Source organism: Petromyzon marinus, chromosome 6, assembly GCF_048934315.1.
Source record: "Petromyzon marinus isolate PM22_M1 ecotype Great Lakes invasive population chromosome 6, UKy_Petmar_22M1.pri1.0, whole genome shotgun sequence".
NCBI lineage: Eukaryota > Metazoa > Chordata > Hyperoartia > Petromyzontiformes > Petromyzontidae > Petromyzon > Petromyzon marinus.
In genome coordinates this window covers 14,715,370-14,736,001 of record NC_133672.1, presented here as the reverse complement: position 1 = coordinate 14,736,001, position 20,632 = coordinate 14,715,370, and the positions used below count along the sequence as shown (strand labels likewise).

The window sequence follows — 20,632 nt, the reverse complement described above, 5'->3', positions numbered from 1 at the left end:
GAACGTCAAAAATATTGCATTTTTATTTAAAAGACTTCTCCCCTCCCACAAAAAGAATAAAGACGTGGCACCCTCCTCGTGTGCCCCTTTTCCACAATGCCAGTGTGGACTACCGCTAAATCTGTCCACGTGCAGGGCAGAGGTGGCCCAGCTGAGCCAAGAGAATGGCGAGCTACGCGAGCGGCTCGCGCGCACGCGCCAGCGAGCGGACGATCTGGAGTCGCAGTGCGTGCAGCATGGCCGAATCCACGAGCGAATGAAGGAGCGGTGAGCATCGCGGGTACACTTCCCAACCAGTAACCGTGCACATTGGCCAACAGAGCAGTCATGGGTGTCCCCTCGATTAAGTCGAATTATTATCAGCTGCAGGAGTAGCATTTGGTTCATTATTGGCTTAATGATTTGTCAAGTGTGCAAATGTTTTTGCCAGGCATAAAAATTGTAGAGGCATGGCAAGATTAAAAAAATACATGCCTCACTGCTTGTTAATCTAACCATGAGCATTCATTGACATCATCATCACCGAATGCAGGGTTGCATGTGACCGACGATGCCTATTGTCGCCAAAGCATGGGTAAATGGCACACTTCCAGCCTGGAGTGCTCTCCTCTGGATTTAGCATCCAGCTTGTAGAAAAAATCATATTATGTTATCTGCAAATAGTTCAAATGTGTAAGCACACCCTTCATATGTGCACATTCCAGCTCTGGCATATCTATAGGGTTATTCTCTTCAAGCCACCACACTTTTTTTTAAGCCACCTAAAAGTTTTAAGATGATCATCAGATACACTCTAATTTACAACTCTCACTATAAATTAAAGTAGGAATTAGATTGGCAGTTTCACCAGGTTCATTTAAAGGTTGGCTTAACCGCTGTTGGCAAGTGGAGAAGCGAAACGAGGATGAGTCATGGCAGCTGGCATCAGGTATTTCCGTCAGTCGAGAGAGTGATGGAATTGGGAGTGGAAGGGAGGGGGAGACGGCACCACTATCTCCCGTCTCCCTGCCACCCCCCCTCTTTCCCGTGCCCTTGCCCACAGCAGCCCTTGAGTGCGGCTCCGGTCCTGACCACACCTGTGCCCCCCGGCAGACGCGGCTCCTAATAAGGGCGGCACAGCTGCGGGTGCCGCCAGCCAGTCTGGCTGCCGTCGGCCTGAGCCGGGTATCGGGTCTCTCGTGCCGCAACCGGAGCCTCCAGCGCGCTCCCAAATAACGCTGCACACAACACCGCTTCCAAAATAAACCCCTGTACAGAAACCGTACACTCTACCCCCCGCCCCCCCTTTACAATCATCCCTTTCCACTATGACTAACTTTTAGGAAGTATACACAATGTTGAATATTGGCACACGCAAAAAAAACTTCGGTAAGAACATTTTGTTTGGGTTTGGCGTTTGCATTTTTTTCAATGCATAACCCACAAATATTCCTTCCGATCAACGTGGTTCGGTGTGAGTGACGAGGCAAAATTTGAAAGAAAAGTAACTTGCGTTTCTTTACCTGGCGGTTACAACCCAATGAGTAGCTGGCCGGGGTCAAAGAGAGTGCATTGTTATCTTGGGGAATCCGAAAAATGTCAAGAATATTTAGTCACGCTTGGTTGAATTACTGTGTTTTATATTACCACACTCGCTGGCAGGGGTTGTAATTTATTGGGCACATAAGCACGCATTATGAGAGCACAAAAAGTGCACACACGGCCCTAAATTGGATAATTTAATTGGCCGGAATATGGTCGTGTGATTACTTTGCAGTTTGTGCGTTCAGTTCAAGAGGAGTTTAAGCGATTTGAAAGTGGGTAGGAAGGACTGTTGAACAATAACAGACGATGTTGCAAGTGGCCGAGGAGACCCACAACTTGGGAGTGAAAGTTCTTAAAAGATAAATTGCGCAAACCATTACACCATGTATTGTTATTTATTTTATTATCAGAACGCAATGTAACATGCTTTTAATATTTAATTACAAAGAAAGAGTGAACACATGGATTTTAAGTAAAATGTAATGTGGGCCTGTCTATTTTGTGATCAAAACAAATGAATCCAGAAAGTTCCAAACCCAGATCAAGTACAACATACTGTAATGTCTGTGGGCATCGATGTGACAGGCGAGGTAAACATTTCCATTAAGACCCGTATTCAATACAGCACATAGACACACCATTAAAATGTTGTATGCCTCATGAAAGTGTTTTTGAGATAACACTATATACCTCACTGGGACGTTTTACTAATCAAGTCATATTTTCGTAGACAAACAAAAATATGAAGACATTAAAATAGGTCACGAAACGTGGCACAGTGGGAAATGCGCGTGTGATCTGGAAGGGCTGTGGTGATGGATGGTTGTGGTGTTGGTGAACGTTGCTATTTTGAAAAAGATGGATTTACAAAAATGTCATTCCGTATCGGGAAACTCAAAGAAGCTTCTTTGTACACAAGCATTTCAAATAACTTAATTGAATAACTCATTTTCACAGAACTGTGCATATAATACATTACATAGAACTTGTTTTTTTCTTATCAACGATGGGATGTTTATTTCTTGTATGCAGGTGGAGCCACAATGGCCCCTAATTTATGTTTTGGGGCAAAGGGAGGTTGTGGCCTAAACACAATTGGGAAGTACTGCTTTTCGAAACCTAACAAGACAATAAATTGCAATCTTGCCTCTTCTCCTGAGTAAAACTGAAGCACTGAACGAGTTGTGGATACGTTTTCTGATTGTCTACCTCCATTTCAAAAAGTTAATGGTATTAACAGCGATGGAAGGTTCTCGTTGGCAGCCAGCAGTACCGCCACACCTACACGCTCCACAGGTGACGGCGACTGTCTGGCTGGAGAAGCATGAAACATAATTTGCATGCACAAAGAGGAACTTCAACGTGGCTTACATCCGATGCTGCGGTTATGCGTAATCGGTACATTTAAATGTTTTATTAAGTTTTAATGGACATTACTTTTAAGTGTAAAATGAAAAAATTGGTCACGTTCGCTGCAATTTGAATACAACAGTTCGATGTTCAGAGAACCGGACATTACCGTGACCTGACCTTACAGGGTTACGACTTGTGCGGCAGCTAAAATTATACACTGAGCAGCTACTGCGGGCGGACAGTTGTTTGCAGCAGGTTATTTAAACACCCCTGTCACGCCTTCCCCACTTCCTCCACTAACCCTTGGCCTGCCCCCCCCCCCATCGACAAACCGCCTGACCAGGTTGCAACAGCTGGACGTGCACAGCCAGGCGAGTGCGCGCCAGGTGGTGGAGCTGCTCGGCAAGCAGGGAGCCCTGCTGCACGAACGCCAGCTGCTCTCCCACGAGACGCACTTCCTGAAAACCCAGGTAAGGGTTGGCCCAGTTTGGCGGCTTCACGATCGTAAAAAGCACCCTGGAAAGGTTTTTACGTAGAAAAAGTGCCCGCCCCCCCCCACCACCTTTTCAAGTTGCTATGACATGAATTAGTGTTAAATTAGTTTTTTTTTTAAGCACAAGTGCTCCATTTGTTCAATTTCCAGTTTACGCATTGTCAAAAAACAATTTGTATCCCATCTAAGATTGTCAGGCCACCGTTTCCTCAACCCTAACCAAAGCAAAGCCTTTACTTCCTTATCAGTGACCCACATCCTGTTTACAACCAAGGCAGTTACGGCTTCTTAGAAAGACCCAGTCATGGACTGTGGTAACCCGCACTGCACCAGTGCGGGTTACACAGTCCATGTAAAGAGGGGAGGGAGGCAACTATACTTGCTGGAGTCAATGTGACCAGACCTTGGGACGCAAGCGTCACTAGTGTAGGCAACAGCTTGGCAGTGCAATGTGAATGAGCCAAAATATTTGTTCCAATACTTTATTTAAACAAAAATGTGGCTTAGTGTCCAAGCTATCAAATGTTTTATATTCAGGATTCACCCTGTGACTTCTATTTTTAAGTTGTAATTATATAAAGAATTGCAAACATGTTCATGTATATTTAGCATATTTGCACATTGAGACTTACTGTAGAATGAACAAACAAACCTTAAGGTATGTAGCACCACTCCTTTCCAAGTAATAATATTGAAGTATGCCATTTTGGTATTGCACCTCTAAAGGATTATTGTCCTTGAGTTATAACAACACGAGATTGGCTGTCTTCTCACAGGCTCGTGGTTATTGGTGGGCATGGCAACAGGAAAAGTATATGAAAAATTAATAGAAAAACACTGCACAACTGAAGCAGCATTAAAACATTATCTCTTGTCCTGTTCCTTTCAGCTGAACTTTTCCAAAGCAGATAAATGAAGATGAAGCCATCGCACAAAGCAGTTTGGCTTAATATCCATGTGTGGTACACTAAGCTTGTCCGTGATGTGCCAATGTTAAGTGATTTTTTAAAAGGTGGAAGGTTTTTTTTCCAAATTAAACAAATTATATAGTGAGGGGGAAGGGGGGTAGGTTAGCATACAAAATATATTTTTCCATGAACTAATCTTGAAATTGCTTTTTTTTTTACCATGTCTTTATATGTTTTTTAACGCATGGCAACTTGTCATGATAAAAACTATACATGCAATACATTTGTATATGATTGTCTATTATTTACTACACCATTCATCACTTAATAGTTCATACATTACCCGACTGTGAAAATGCAAAATTGGAGTGTAGCACACGTCATGAGGTACGTAATATTTTTTTTATTTAAGCGTCTGAAAAAAAAAACAAATCATTTGTGCAATGAAACTTCAACTACAGTTTTACAGCATACAAAGCTTCACTGATAGGCCAGTGCCTCTGGTAAGGGGGAGAAGGAGGGGGTCCCAGTACACTTACCCCAGACAAACTGTGATTAGTACACCAGGTGAAGCTATACCATACAGAACATAAATCTGCTTAAGTCCTGTGAAAGAAAGCTCCGTCAATGAAAACATCCCAGCTGCAGCTGATGACTGTCCATGGAATGGGTGGAAAATATCCAATGTGTGGAAAAGGCCTCCTCCATCCTGGCCTGCTTTGCACAATTCGTTTTTTTAAGGAATAAAAAGACAGATGAAAGTGCTGCAGCATTATTTCATTAGAGGCACTAATTGACAATGATCTTTCCGATTTCTACAGTACAATGTAGAAAATATAAAATAACCTCAAATAAACCACGTGCATTTGTTACAGTAGTTTTTATTGCTTTCATGACCTGACCTTGTCATTCATTGATCTGGCTACTAGGGCTATGCAAGTGAATTGAGAAAAAATGGCTTGCTTTACTATTCTACAGTATATTCACAAATGTAGGAACTACGGTATTAGTATTTTAGCAGAATTATAGTTTACTAGTCGCAGCAAAACTAAGGCAATGAAAATGACTAAGTCACTTTCACTTTTTAAACATTCACTTTTGCTGGCTTTCTTACATCAATTCGTGCACAGGGTACCAATTAGTAAAAAAAAATCACCTTTAATATCAGAATTGTTAAATATTCCATGTCGCGCTCGTGTGCCGTTCATACGGCAGAATCTTCCAACATGATTTGTCAAATACCTAAATATTACCACAGCGTGGAAGTGTTTAGAAATGCAGCCGACTGCATTGTAGAACTTGAAATTCATAAACAAAAGCAGGTTTCATAAAATAAAATGAATGTCCCTTTTTCTACATTTTCACTAAAACGGATGATATGTACATGCAAGTCTTTTTTTTGTACAAGAAAGATTACAAGCAGTGGGTTTTTTTTATTGTAGCAGCAAACCTTTACAGAAAAGAGAGGTTAAAAAAACAACAGGTTCACTAGACCTGGGCACTTTGGAAAAAGGAGGAAAAAATCTCGATGTGATTTAAAATACAATTAAAAATTGATCCATACTGAGATTTATTGTCCATTCAATTCTGTATTTTTGTCTTTACTTTGGTGTGCTTGCAAACTTGACAACATAATTCTTCAGTGAACAGGGCTCATCCAAGTAATGGTTCTTCCGTAGATAGAAGTCATGTTGTACCTGCAGCCGTGTGTTAGGCTGAAAGATGTTGGGGAAAAGCAAAACAGATTTCACGTCTAAAAAACTCCCCAATGGCTGACCCCCATCCTCCTGGTTTGTGGGGCTTGCCGTGACCAGCTTACTCCCCAATTGCTTTTAGAATTTCGCTTACCTTATCTTCTGGGAAACAGTTTATCACTGTTCACACGTCAGACCTCATTTTCCATATTCACACTGCTACACTTGACAACGGCAATTTGTAATTATATTCGGCAAACAATTGTACAAAACAAAGCTGTGTTTGCCTCAGTACCTAACGCCTCTACGAATAATTATTACAGTTGCCCATTTGTATAACTTCAGGCCTTGATGCTGCGTCAGTTAAGTGGAAAGCCACCCACAGAGTTCGTCTTCGTGATCAGCAACTTCAGGTGATCCAGTACACCTTCTAGCATACAGCACACCTGAGCATTGCCGTGCACTGCCTGCCTTGAGCTCTCTCGAGGCAGGGGAGGAGGAGGTATCGAGCCTGTGATCGACTGGCACCAGAGGCAGGGTTGTCGCGAGCTCATTTCAGAAGGGAAGGTTGTCCCCTTGGTCTGGCCGGTGGTGCGGATGGGTTCGTTTGCGATGGGTCAGGCGTGAGGTCTGTGGCGTTGTCAGTGTGGAACTACTCCTTGCCGCTGGCGCAGTAGGAGAACTGCGGGAAGTGTGGTCTCCGTTCGTTGTCGAGGGACTCCATGCTGTCAACTGTGCAGAATTAAAACACGTTAAATCGGGTGCAACACTCAATACCAGCATATTTGTTTGCTTTTATACATATATAAATTAGCTTTGCAATACAATAGAAAGAGAGCATAAATGTTTATAAACTTAAGGTAATTATGAGATGACTAAGATTTCTAAGCCTTGTGGCATTAACGGAGGTACTCACATCTGTCCGGCGGCGTGATCGTGATTGTCTGTGCCGTGAACTCTTCGTCAAAGTAACGCGTATCGGTTTCTGAGGCTACTTGTGGCTTAAAGGGAGGCGTCATCTGGGGGTTGCGAGGTTATTGACAGAAATAAAGTTAAATGAAAACATTTCTACAAATCCAGTCAAAGCTCCACCAACCAGCAACTTTTACTCAATTAAAATAACAGCACCAGACAATAACTACATTGGCAACAGCACAGCAAGATGAACTCTTTAGGAGGTTGGGCTTACCTTTCTGTCGTAAACATCTTGCCATATTATTCCAGCAAAGAAACTGTGCCTCATGATCTCCTTGGCATCGTCTACGCCGCCACCCAGTCTGCCACAAAACAAACGACATGTGATATCAAATACATGCAGTAATCACAAGATATGAACCTGCCTTAAAGTGATAACCTTGAGTTTAATCTCAACTAGTTATGCTCTCAAGATTCTCACGATCTGACACATTTACAACTGCTTTTTGCGTCTAGTTTGTGGTCCTACCCCCGCACCTGATTAGCAGTTGGCTATGTATGGTGTGCGAATGAAGTTCAACATACACATTCGTGGAGGATTTGGAATAGAATCAAAATTAGTGAAAGCTGAGAAAGGACATTTTTTTGAATAATCTACCTCTGCTTGGGGTCTTTCTTGAGCAGGCCGGACAACAGTGCCCTGGCGTCATTGGAGAGAGTGCGCGGGAAGCGAATGTCCTCCATGAGGATGAGCTCAAACAGCTTCTCATGATCCTGGTTGTAGAAGGGCAGGCGCCCACACATCATCTCATACATGACCACACCTAGGCCCCACCAGTCCACCGCCCGCCCATAATCGTTGTCCTCCAGCACCTGTAGGAAGTTGTGGGGTCGAGGTTGTTGGGAGGAAGAAGAGAGAAAGAAAAATATCACAACCACTCTGGGTGCCTATGAGCTTACACCACTATAGGTAGCATCTTCCTGGACATCAGGACAGGGCATTCCTGCTGTTTGAATCTGAAGGGAGGCCTGCCCGCCCAACCGAATTGGCTAACACTGAGGCAACAGAAACACTCTCCCGGAGTGTGTGAAAGGACACACGTGTTACATGTTAAAGCAAAATGAATGTAATATACCGTAGCTGGTCTGCATTTCTCACTGTACGCATAAGCTCAAATTGCATTTATAAAACACCAAGAGCTGCGTCATATAATTAAATACAGTTGGGTCATTTGTGTAACCAATGTCCAGAGCCTGTGGCCAATATTGTTTGCATATTAATGTATTTTTACCAAAAAAAGCCAAAGTCTTGTTCTCAGAAAATTAAGTTAGGTTGTTCAAAATGCTTCTGTTCTGCCAGCACTATGACAAAACCCAGACCAGCGTTTTCAAATTGCAAAACCGCTCATAAAAACTTCACATTCAGAAGCTGTAACCCAATTTCAGGCTCACTCTCAAAAGAAACCTCGTGCAAAATTCATGAACAAGGAGCAAACTTCAGTTTCGAACATCAATTAGATGAAAGCCAATGAAATACGGCAGAAGAACGTTGCAAGTTTACCAAAATTTGACAAGCATTTGGCCATGATGAAAAGGTAACAGCTGGATTCCAAAACATTCCTGGAGTCTGATGGATCAAACATCTGTCACGCTGGAACCCACATAGCCAGAATCCAGCACAACAGCTGTGTAAGCCACCGCTCTCAGGGTAATATTTTGTCCTGCAGCTGCCAGGCTGATGGTGGGAGTGATGTAGCCAGGGACCCTGGTACGCACCTCGGGAGCCAAGTACTCGGGCGTGCCACAGAAGGTCTTCATGGTTGCACCATCCGTGATGCCCTCCTTGCACAGCCCAAAGTCTGCGATTTTTATATGCCCATCTTTGTCCAACATGAGATTTTCAAGCTACGTTGCCAACAAACAAAAACACAAGTCATCAATTAGCAAATCAATTTAAGGTCTTCAAACAAACAAGAAATCATTAACAAAACCATAAATAAAATGGCTCAATGCAAATCATCATAATCGGCAATTAGTAATCCACTGCTGGATGAAGGCCCCTCTGCGCTATCGCCTTCCCACACAGTCCTGCGATCCCACAATCCAGCCCACTCCTGCACATGAGCTGATCTCATCACTCATTCTGCATGGTGGTCATCACCCATTCTGTTGTCTCCTTTGGCTTCCATTCTGTAACCGCTCTCATCCACAATCATCGTCCCCTTCTAATGACGTGCCCTGCCCAAGCACCCTCAACTCCTTAGCAGTCAACATCTCTAGCTTGTGTATGTTCTCCGATCTACGTGTACCTAAATACTCGAAAACTGAACTGAACTTTTTATTTGGCCAGGTAAGGTCCACTGAGCGATATAGCTCTCTTTCAGAAGCAACTTGGCCACAAATGATAGCTCAAAGAAGTGGCTTATCATGTGGAAGTTTATAGCAGCTAAATACTCTAAAACGCATGATTCTAAATGTGGAGGGAAAAACCAGAGGACACGGAGAAAAATTCAAGCAAACACGGGGAGAACATGCAAACTCCAAATATACAGGCGCCAGAGTTGGGATCGAACCTATGACCACCTGCATACCAGGTGAGGGAGTTAACATCTCGCCCCCACGGCCCTCTTTCTGTCAGTGCAATTCTAATCATCCATCTCTCCATACTTCTCCGAATGTGACATTTGTAACCTCATCTGATAAATGTAAAAAAAAATGTTTAATGCAAATAAAAATCCATCACGCGAACCCCTGTGACATCCTCCTACCTTTAGGTCCCTGTACACGACATTTTTCTCAGTGTGAAGGTAATCCAACGCAGAGACTATCTCAGCTCCATAAAATCGTGTCCGATCTTCAGAGAAAACGCGTTCCCGGGATAAGTGGAAAAACAGCTAAAAGAAAAGAAGTGACACGGAACGCGAGAGAGCCTTTAAAACGACCTTTGTTCCCTGCAGATTACAAGTCATGATGAAGATTTACACAAAATGGTTAAAGGAGAAGAGAGGCATTTCTCTGAACGTTTGTATGTGATGCAACTTATAAACATGTAGTCGGGAGACTGTAAAATAGCTCAAACATGTCACAGAAATTATCCTATAGAAATAATCTTAGGTTAATCATTACATTCTTCAGTCATTCATTAACCGGTGATTACACTATGTAATACGATTTTTGTCCCCTGGGTAGGCAAGTGTTATTTTTTTATTGCTTATGCCTCACAAGTACAGAAAATGGCTATTATTCACCACAAACTTTGCTTTTGTGACCAGGACTTTGTGAAGGAATGACACAAATGCACACAGTGTTTCCTCAATGAAGATAGGCAAAGTTCAAAAAATCACTGTCCTTGTCACAAAAGCAAAGTTTGTGGGGAATAATAGCCATTTTCTGTACTTTTGAGGCGTAAGCAATTAGGAAATAACACTTACTACCCAGGGACAAAAAATATATTTTTTTGTTACACATTTCTAACCAGGGTTTTATTAATTAGATGCAGGAAGGTACTTCATATGTCATTTCATGCGAGACAGACTGTACGGTGTCATGTCGTGCGTAGGTGTATTTACGTTCAAAATTAATATCAGGTGTTGGCTGTGCTTGTTATTTATATGTAAATCCATCATCGCTGCTTTTTGTTATTTTGGGTTCGCCAGGACACAGTTCATTACGAAAACAAATCTCTTCCGATTATAAAATGACAATTTGTGCTTTTGCTCACATGCCACAGTACTGTGATCGATAAATCACAAAGTCTCTACCGTGGAGAACGGTCGCTGTTGTGCACAAGCAGGGGGTGTGAAGAGCCGGCGATCTTACCTCTCCGCCATTGACATATTCCATGACAAAGCACAGCCGATCGTGGGTTTGAAAGGAGTACTTCAGCAGCTGCAAGGCATAAAAACAGCAGCCGCTTTATTAAGGGGGTTTCCCACAAAAGAAGGTATATTACAATGTTGCGACTCGTTTATTGCAAAAATGTTAATAAAACAGGATAACCTTGGTCATTTTAATTTGCAAAAGTTGCTTCTCGTGTAATTTGTTTTAAAAGAGCTTTTCATGCTGTTCGTACTGTCCATTGTTTATCAAATGACCTAAGGCTGTGCAATCAACTGGAGATAGATCAAACCACACTGAACAATATCCAGCTGGCCAGACATATGGATCAAGGATGTTGGGCGAATCTTTTTTTTGTTGCGCTCATATCTTGCGATGGGATATTTGTAATTTAATTCCAGTTCTTTCACGTGTCATACCAGTCGCGCATTAACGCACAGGGGCCCCGAACCCGGCGCGGCCAGAGAAACCAAAACCAGACTGGACCACCAACCTGTGGCTTCATTGAGGCAAACAAACGTTGCTTTTGTCCGACAACCGTGCGCTCCTGCCAAATCGCATTAAACACAATTGCCGCGCGCACACTTGCACATTCACCTACACGCACGCGCACGCTGGCGTGTACACATACGTGTAGAAAGACAGGCGCGCGCGCACACACACACACACCATCACACACACTGGCTCCAGGCCTGACTCAGACGTCTGGCCATGCTGGGCACTCACCGTTAAAAACGGATGCTTTGTAGTTTGTAACACTCTGTTCTCTGTCAGTGTATGTGCAACCTCATCCTGTTGAGAGTACATAAAGAGAGTGCAGTTAATAAATCATGACTTTTCTTTTCCTTTTAATAAAGACCTTTGCAGACAACAATGGCAGGCAGGATAGTTTCCTTTGGAATCCTCTCTCTATTATTTATCACGGGCAAAGGCCTGAATCATGCCCCCCTGCACAAATCCAACAAAAGCAACCGGATCACATCTGCGCACATCTCTGCGCGGTGATCACCTTCCGCAGTCCGCTGCTGAGAAAGATCAATACAATGTAAAAAAAAAAAGCACAGCGTTATTTGCCGCTGGATTAGTCGATATATTTTAAAGCCAACAATTTCCTTTTGTGCAGCGAAGGGGATCTTTTAATTTTTTTACTGAACGCTATTTATGTTCACATCCTCTACGGGACCGTAACGGGACAACAAGAGCTGTTCTCACCTTTGCAACGATGACTTCTTTCTTCAAGATTTTCATGGCGTAGTACTGGCCGGTCGCCTTCTCGCGTACAAGAATCACCTTCCCGAAGGTGCCCTTCCCCAGCAGTTTTAAATAATCAAAGTTGTTCATGGTCTGTAAACAACCACATTTATATAAGGTGTTAGACACGAGAGTATACTCATTATCAGCCACTTCTTACCCAACCCCACCCGCATTGTCATCGATGTAAAGCACCTTTAGATTCTATAAGCTGTAATTATTTGATTTTGTTACCACTGTAAAAAAGATGAAGATGCAAGGCCTTTAGACTGTACACCACTACAATCGGAGATATGCTGGGGAATCCAAAAAAGCCAATCCGAAGCAGGGAAACGTGCCAAGAAAACTGGGTTTTAGCTGCAATAGCATTACTCGAAGACATCTGTTTTAAATAGCAATTTTTTTTTCAAACGTAACAAATTACGCATCAACATGTGCTATGCAATGGCAAATGTAAGCTTGACAAAACCCTCCTGTGTGTAGCATGTCCTATGACAATCTCAAGGTGCAATCACAAGCTTGTAAGATTCCATAGGTCACTGCACAGCGTTGATCAAGCTACCTACATGGCACTTTAACAGCAGCACCAGGTAGAGAAGGGATGGGAAATTGGCAGCGAGGGAGCAGTTGGGCATGGAGAAGATGCTGTTAAATAGTATAAAACCATAGATGACACATTCCTAGCAGATCCTTCTACCCCAAACACGTTTGCATAATTGTGCCCTTTCATCTTGTTCAAAATGGCTTTTCCATGTTATTTGTTACGGCCGCCCCTTCCCTCCGCCCCGACCCGCCACTCCAAAAGTCCATCATCGCAGCAGCTGCACATTCTTCATGCCTCTCCTGACATCAGGTCGGCAGCTTCAACGCCCCCCCCCTCTCCTACCCAGCTCTGACCCCAAGACAGCTGAACCAAACAGCCCTGGCATTCTTTCCACTTTACAGCACCACAATTTGCCCGCCACACACAAACTACCTTAAATGAACATCTGCTTCCAGTCCAGGCAACAGCAGTCATGAAATTGTGGGTGGTGGGGGGTGGGGGGGGGGGGCGAGGTGCACGGAAGGCACGAGCTTTTTGCTCATCCTTCGCGCAGCCCCTCCCGTGAAGCCCCTCCCGTGAAGCCCATGAAAAGCGCGATGGGTGCGAGAGCCAGAAAATGAAACCAGGATTTTGAGCCCAAGCACCAAAATCTGCTCCGCCCTCCATAAGTGCAGTGCAGTGCGGTGAGAGGCTGCTCTGAGCGTTCAGCGTTGAGGACACGCATCACATTTGTAACTCTTTTGTAGACAATACTCAATAAACAAATTGGCCAAACATTTCAATTGCAGGACCCTCCAAGTCGTTCGGAATCAATGAGGCTTTCTTGGAAAGATGAAAGATCCGTTTTTGATTACACTTGGAATAATATGTATAATAATCCCAATCGTGGCTGTTTCGCTCCTGCACGAGAAATTGCGTGACAATTATACTTTCAAATGCTTGCCCAATTGCCATTATTCGTAAGAAACGCACGGATTGCACTTTGTTAAAAAGCGTGCACGTATTCCCAAGGCTGGCATCGACTGACCCTTGCACCGTTCACAGGGACAAAGCAAGCGTTCCCGGCGCACGCGTGCGTAAATAAGTGAATGAGCGGCCGAGCGCTCCTCCCCGTTATTTGTGAACGAACACAATCTGCACGTGGCGCTTCAGTCATCTCCCATCATTGTGCTCCACACAACCGTGGCTGGGGAAACGGTGGGTGGGGGGGGCAACGTGACCTGCCGCAGACATGCGGACGGAACTTCCCGCGCGCGCTGTAACCCAAGCCGCAGCAGTTGTTGAGTGCGCACACTGGGAAGTGGCTCCAGAGTGGCGCGTTTAAATTTACAGAATCTACAGGAAGAGCTGTCAGGGTGACGCCACGGATGGTGTGCCATCGCCCATGTGCGCAGCCGCTAACACTCAAAATACTTTTTACTGCCGAGACATGGATCCACTCTTCGGGCGTGTCTATTTATACAATGCAAAATCTGAATCAATGAAGCGCCTGAATATAACCGTATGTGAATACCTTTTTTTTATTTATCTAAATGCAGGATCCCCCTCGATAAGCAGTTTTTGAGAAAGATATGCAGTTCATGTATTTTCGGAGGGTAGGAATTATTCACCCCTGCAGCATTTTGATTAACCCTCATGATTCAATGAGACTCTTCGAATAAAGCGTAGATTTTTAACGCTGCGGCAAAAGTCAGCGCCTCTGTTGGTTGCAAGGGTCGCATATACTCATTCATACAATATATCCAAATTGATAAGCATCGATTCTTCCACGTAGGATTTCAGACATCTATCTTAAGCTCAAGAATGTATATTTAGCATTTAATTGTTGCATAGTTCCACTCCTACTTCCTTGTATAAGTATGAGACTTATTATATAGAAGCAGAGGGTGGTCAGAGAAAACAAACCTCTGATACTCTGATACTGTGGAGATGAAAATAAAATATGCAACGGTGATAACACATGGTACAAACGGACAACAAAAGGTGCGAGGACTGACAATCCACATGTCAGGTGCCACCGCATGTGAAATTGTATCTGTGGACGCCGCGCAGGAAAACAAAAGCAACGTCTACGACAATGGCAGCTGTTGTCGTGCACCTGAGATAAATTCAGGCCAGCAGCATGCGGGCTGCCTGACGCGCAGCTCACCGAGGTCACTGCCTCAAGTGCAAAGCCCAGTACACAAAGCACCGACGCTTACCACTTTGGATTTTGGTTTGCTCAAAATGGTGTCCATCTGCTCCGTGCTGGAGCCGTCCTCAGGGGAGCTGGGCTTGCAGTCCATCGTCTCATCTTCTTGCTGTTGCAGGCGGTCGGCCACCGTCTGGATCGCGCGAAGCCATTCCTCCCTGGTAAAGCACGCGACCATACCAACGTGCCATCAGTTGCCGCCTCGTCAGAGTGCACAGCCTACGGCCGCCATCTCCATCCGTTTTCAAGTGAGATACGCAGGGTGCACGCAACCATAATTATTAATTTCCCGTAAACAGAAGGGCTTTTCAAACGTGCAACATTGTCATTTATGTCATCTGAGATATTGCAACTGAAGTCACGCACGTGTCCTTGGGTAAATATGCCACTCGCTTCATCACACACCCACGATTATTGTGCACTTATATCCACAGCGCATAGTATGTATTAATGATAACACATTAATTCATTTGAAAATACATTGTTTTTCTTTTGTTACCAAGACTAAAATGAACACAAAATCCACAATGGACAAAAACTATAAATTAACTTAAACAATTTCACGTGTTTATTGGTGATTTGGGGGAAATTCCATGGCTTGGCAGGAGATGTGTGCAGTGTGAGCGACATCAGCGGTGGTAGTCTTGAGCGACAGATGGAGCAAGCAGCTCCTGCTCACACCAGCAGGAGCTGCTTGTTTGAGAACTACCAAAGCGTGACCCGCAACGACACCCACACATTGCCACCACAATAGCCAATTCAACACGACTCGAGCCAAACGACAAAACCCATCATAAATTAAACCGTACCAGCCCAACACCACGCATACACTGCAGGTCCCTCAGCCTAGAGAGACAATCTCGTTTCGTCACCTCTACTATACGACGGTCGTGGCAGGAACTGGAGGTACGCAGCTCAAGCTCACAAGGGCCTGTGGTCAGATATGTTTTCTGGGAAGCCTCACACTAATTTGCCATCCGTTCACACGACCGCAACATTTTTCCAACACACCAGCCGCAAATCGCAGAATAGTTTACTCGTGAATGGAAAACAACATTTTGAATTATTGCGTATGTTGAGCTCTGCCCTGTTCACCCCCTGCCGAAATCCGTATTCACAAAGGTGCTGCACGTACGTAGTACTGTACTGCATGTCGTCTGCCTTGCTTTTGTGACGGTTTTATTACAGCTTTTCTTATATCGATTCAGAACCCAGTGATGTCATGCACCCTTTAACATGAACAGCATCACGGTGATCTTACTTTGTCCCTCAGGCTAAAATAAAGCATAAAAGTGCAAACGTCTATTCAGTGAATGGAAATTAAAAAAAAAACTGCGTTAAAAAAGCCAACAAATCATGAATATAAAAAAACACAAAAATACATAATGGCAACAGATCGGACAACTGAACTCGGCTCCACGCCTCAGAATTGCGTCTTCGGTCTGCAACACTGCACGCGTTATAAATTGTATTATTATTATTAAAAATGAGAAACGCCATGCAGCCCATCACGCTCACTCGACCGGGGAGTCATTTACTAAGATGCGCAGGGCTCAGAGGGCACCAGAGTACAACCTGCCAACTCGAATCCCTTACTACTGCTGTTGCCAATCAGAACATCAGTCCCCCGAATGCACCCACACAACACCTGCTTAACCTGTCGGCAAGGCAGCAAACTAAATGTTTATCTACTGCATAAGGCCCACAATTAATCAGGTATGGGCTACAGCTCCCTACTTTTTATTGTGGCATAAACAGGAAGTAATTTCAGCACATAGTAGGAACACATATATCCAAGTGCCATCTGATATTTTACACTCCCATACAGCCGCCATGTTCCCATAAAAATACCACTAACTTTCTCCAAGGAGAAGAGCGACAAGGTGCATGTATGTGTAGGCAGAGCTACTTTTGTCAAACCCACTGCTGGATGAGGGGCCTCCCCGGGGCGTGCGGGTTGTTGGGGTGAATGTATCTCTATCTACGGTACCTTTTTGCCAGTATCAAAAGTATGAAAAAAATAAGAATATGCTTTTCCCATTCCTGGCAAATAAACGGGTGTTAAGATGTTCAAACTCCAAATCGATACATTTTGCGAGGCATCAAAAGTCCACTTTCACCACACGTGCTTGTGGCAAAACATGCAAACAAACATGCTCTGATAATGTATGCATTGCCTTTGAAACAGATTGTCCTGCACCAGAGACAGCCTCCTTTATGGCCTTTTCTATGTCCTGACGCTCCAAGAAACACACGTCTTGGATGCCCTACATGCCAGCCGCTACCACGCGGCCTCGTCTCACCAGAGAAAAGGCATTCTCTGGTCTCTTGCATTCAAGACGTTTCAGAAACGAGAACCCGCGAAACGCTTGCTCACATCCACGCCGTACACATCAGGCCGGGGGACAAACGATCATGGCGGAACTTTTCACGGCGGCCGAGTGGGCACGAACCTCTCGTGCGGCGTGTCCACGTGGAAGGTCCGCTCTATCACGGTGGTCCACTGCAGGCAGCGGATCATGAATGTGTTGGCTCTCGGCCGCTCTGTCCGCATGAGCTGGCATTCTGTGCACACGCGGGGGGGGGGGGGGCAGGGAGGGGCAGGGGGCACAAAGCTGCACGTGAGGGAGGAAATGTGACGTGGCGTGTACATTACCCGCAGGGCGACGGAACGCTGTTGGATGACGAGTGGTCTACAACTTCTTGCTGGCCGCTTTAAAAACAAATACTCTTTGGTTGATTTATTGATGGATTTGTTTACGTTCTTTGCAAATTAGAAAAATGACAAGTGGTCCGCTGGAAATATGAAGGCATGCACACCTCACATGGGCGACTTCCCCTTGATATGATCGACTACAGCAGGCCTTGGAATAGCCATGCTCTGCACCTCCCTTGGTATCATTTTAAGTTCCAGGTTCCTTCCAAAACATTATAAAAATCCAAGTATGCCTCACATATTGAATTTTTTTTCGACACTTAAAATGTTCAGAGCAACACTCCTCACTATATGATATGGTAAGCCCTCGCTAAACGCATTTTCGCGCAGCGCATTTTCACTATAACGCGGTTCGTCCGTTGAGGTTCCTGAGCGGTCGACAACTAACTACTTTCTTGAACTGCGCAACCAAACGGTATCATAAAGTATGCGGAATGATACAGTGAGTGGAATGATAAAGTACGTGACGTATCCTCATCTCAGTTATTTATCCCACCATGGGACGACTACAAGCCGACTTCACAACGCAAATTTGATTCAGTACAGTAATTCCTCGCTTCACGCGGTTTTCACTTCACGCGGCACTTTGAAGGAATGCATTTACCACGCTAAACGAGGGATTACTGAGTAAATGACACATTTAACAAAATAACTATCAAGCGTTTATAAAAAAAATCCATAATGCTCGGGAGTCGGCAACCAAGATAACGAGAGCAACCAATTTTTTCCGAATTCGGTAAAAAAATAACTTAATATTTCAAGAGTCGGAATGCACATGAATAACGTCTCGAAGCAGCAGTCCTTAAAGAGCCGCATATTGCCCGACCCCTGATCATGCTTAACCCACCAACTCATTTAGGGCGTTCATGGCGTGTCATATACATATGACTATATGTGGCAAAAACGTAATAAGAGAGGTTGTTGCTGCAGTTCATTACAGTTGAGTGTAAAAATAACTCATGTAAGAGGAACGTTGGTCAGTAGTATAAGAATGTTAAAAACAACCCCCTCACTCATCCACATTTCTACACTCCAACTCGACAACGGGAAAGCCCATTCCAACACTTGTTGACTCTGCTTGTGGGCCTGAGGCTACTGTTGTTTTGAAGCCAGAGGAATTCCTGGAATTTCTGACAAAGTCGTTAAAGGATTAAACTTAACCCAAACCCCCTCCCACCGCCCATTCTAATCCCTCTCTGCGACCCTCCGTGCATTTACCAAGGCATTATCATCAAGCACTTTGATGGCAGCAATCACATTCCATAGCCTCTACACAACCTCGAATCCATCCCAATTCTGTTGAGCTAAACCAGCTTCAACTGCTTCTCGAAAGCCACCCAATTAAAAGTACAAATTTAACGTGAGAAAAATCCGAAGGACTTACGACATGCAAAAAAATGCACCCTTTTTGCTCGCACGATTAACCAACGTAAAGTCGTGGCAATTTTAGCTTTATCTCACTGCCACCTGATTTCAACAGACACGAGAAAAAGAAACGCACACACACTTTCCAGAAACCACGTGACTTCTGCTTTCATTGTGGCCGATGGCTCACGCATGAACACAATGCACCCCCACACACAAGCTGGCCCCCACAACCCCCAGGCAGCACTCAAACACAAAGACAAAAATCCCTCCCCCCCCCCTATATAGCCTGAACAGACTGTTGGGGCATGTGGTGTTAGCGAGTAGCGCCTATGAAGGCCGGCATGGCACACGAGGGAGTGGGTGGCCAGCACCACGCCTGGCCACCTTTGTCTCCTTCGTGACGATGTTTACACACCCACACCAGCTACTCATTTGAGGTCGAATCGACTGAGGGGAGGCCCAGGACGACTTCAGATATTCGTCACTGGCGTTGGCCGTGAGCGGGAATTGAAATGGAGTAGCCAGGTTCGTAATGCAGTATGCTAACCGCTACCCATTCAAACACACACACACACGGTGAAAGACAAAAATCCCCCATATTTTAAAACAAAAATCCATTAACAGCCTGTTGGGGCAAGTGGTGTTAGCGAGAATTTAAGGCTGGCACAACAGGTGAGGGGTTGGGTGATCAGAACTATGCTCGGCCGCCTTTGGCTCCCCACAATACTGACGCTTACACAGCCACACAAAGCACTAATTGAAGGTTCAGTCGACGTAGGGCAGGCCCAGGACTGGTTAAGATATGCTCCCCTATGTTGGCTGTGAGCGGAAATTTAACTAAGGTCGCCGGGTTCGTAGCGCAGTGCGCTAACCACAACTCCCCACATTCACACAATCACACGTGCAAATGCACACACGCGCTCGCACACAATCACACTCACACACGTGCGAATGCACACACGCGCTCACACACAATCACGCTCACACACGTGCGAACGCACACACGCACCCACAAAACTCAAGACGCACTCACAAACATAAGCAAAGAAAAAAATACCAAGATCCCCCATACAGCACTTAACAGACTGTTCGGGCAAGTGCTGTTGGCAAGGACCTATGAAGGCCGGCAAGGCACGTGAGGGGGGGTGGGGGGGTGTGGCCAGCACCACTCCCGGTCGCCTTTGTCTCCCTGGTGGCAATGATTACTCCACACCGCACCCACGCATACGGCCTGGAACACATCACAGTTGGAAGCACCACGTGGCATGCCCCGTAGCCCAACACAGCAATGTGCGCAAGCAACCCGCCACAGCAGAGCGGTGCGCTCCCTCTCGTGGGAAATTCCAGAGGTAAGCGACAGAAAGCCGCGTGGTGGATGCAGCTCATGTTAAAAAAAAAAACAAATTATTTTTAAATGCAGTTCGCGCACCGAACGCATCGCGGTGTCGAATGTCAAAACAGTTGTTAATGCAATACAAATATCCTGGGCCGCACGCTCGTCGATGCAGAATAGCACAACTTTAAAAACTACATCCAGCTGTAATAAACAAATGTGCCAGAACACTGCTGCGAGCAACGTGGAGGAGCCACCGATTTTATTACCGTGCACAATAAACACCACATCCGCATTTTGTCAATACGGCCATACATGGTTAACGCATCGCCACTCGAAGAGCACGCTGGCTCTCTGTAACCAAGGCCCGGCATGGGAATCCGGCCCAACAGCATTGGCAGCTGGGAAACAACGTTGCTGTTCACATAGCATTACTATTCACATACAGCACTCAAGAGAGGCTAATAAAAGGCGGTGAGCGGTGGAAGGACCCCGTCCCCCAGCG

At 44.9% G+C, this 20,632-nt stretch overlaps 2 protein-coding genes across 12 annotated transcripts in view; one reads left to right on the top strand and one right to left on the bottom strand.

Annotated features, from left to right (window-relative positions):
* SDCCAG8 (SHH signaling and ciliogenesis regulator SDCCAG8) overlaps positions 1–20,632 on the top strand; it is a 39,501-nt gene that overhangs the window by 11,516 nt on the left and 7,353 nt on the right. For 2 of the 6 annotated variants that reach the window (XM_032948526.2, XM_032948522.2), the window contains exons 16-19: positions 136–267; positions 3,221–3,347; positions 14,829–14,958; positions 16,899–16,963. In XM_032948526.2, coding sequence (XP_032804417.2) covers positions 136–267; positions 3,221–3,347; positions 14,829–14,958; positions 16,899–16,948 — 439 coding nt within the window. In that variant the 3' untranslated portion in view covers positions 16,949–16,963. Of the gene's footprint in view, positions 1–135; positions 268–3,220; positions 3,348–4,259; positions 5,846–14,828; positions 16,793–16,898; positions 16,964–17,372; positions 18,933–20,632 lie in introns of those variants that run through there. The other 4 variants (XM_032948525.2, XM_076065111.1, XM_032948524.2 and 1 more) reach the window with 4 other exon arrangements.
* The window catches only part of LOC116939763 (RAC-alpha serine/threonine-protein kinase), a 93,814-nt gene continuing 77,843 nt past the window's right edge, over positions 4,662–20,632 (bottom strand). For all 6 annotated transcript variants that reach the window (XM_032948545.2, XM_032948548.2, XM_032948544.2 and 3 more), the window contains 11 exons: positions 17,164–17,275; positions 14,721–14,868; positions 11,937–12,068; positions 11,451–11,516; positions 10,707–10,775; positions 9,656–9,781; positions 8,664–8,792; positions 7,546–7,760; positions 7,162–7,249; positions 6,889–6,991; positions 4,662–6,704 (listed from right to left, as the gene is read on the bottom strand). In XM_032948545.2, coding sequence (XP_032804436.1) covers positions 6,625–6,704; positions 6,889–6,991; positions 7,162–7,249; positions 7,546–7,760; positions 8,664–8,792; positions 9,656–9,781; positions 10,707–10,775; positions 11,451–11,516; positions 11,937–12,068; positions 14,721–14,868; positions 17,164–17,275 — 1,268 coding nt within the window. In that variant the 3' untranslated portion in view covers positions 4,662–6,624. The remainder of the gene's footprint in view (positions 6,705–6,888; positions 6,992–7,161; positions 7,250–7,545; positions 7,761–8,663; positions 8,793–9,655; positions 9,782–10,706; positions 10,776–11,450; positions 11,517–11,936; positions 12,069–14,720; positions 14,869–17,163; positions 17,276–20,632) is intronic.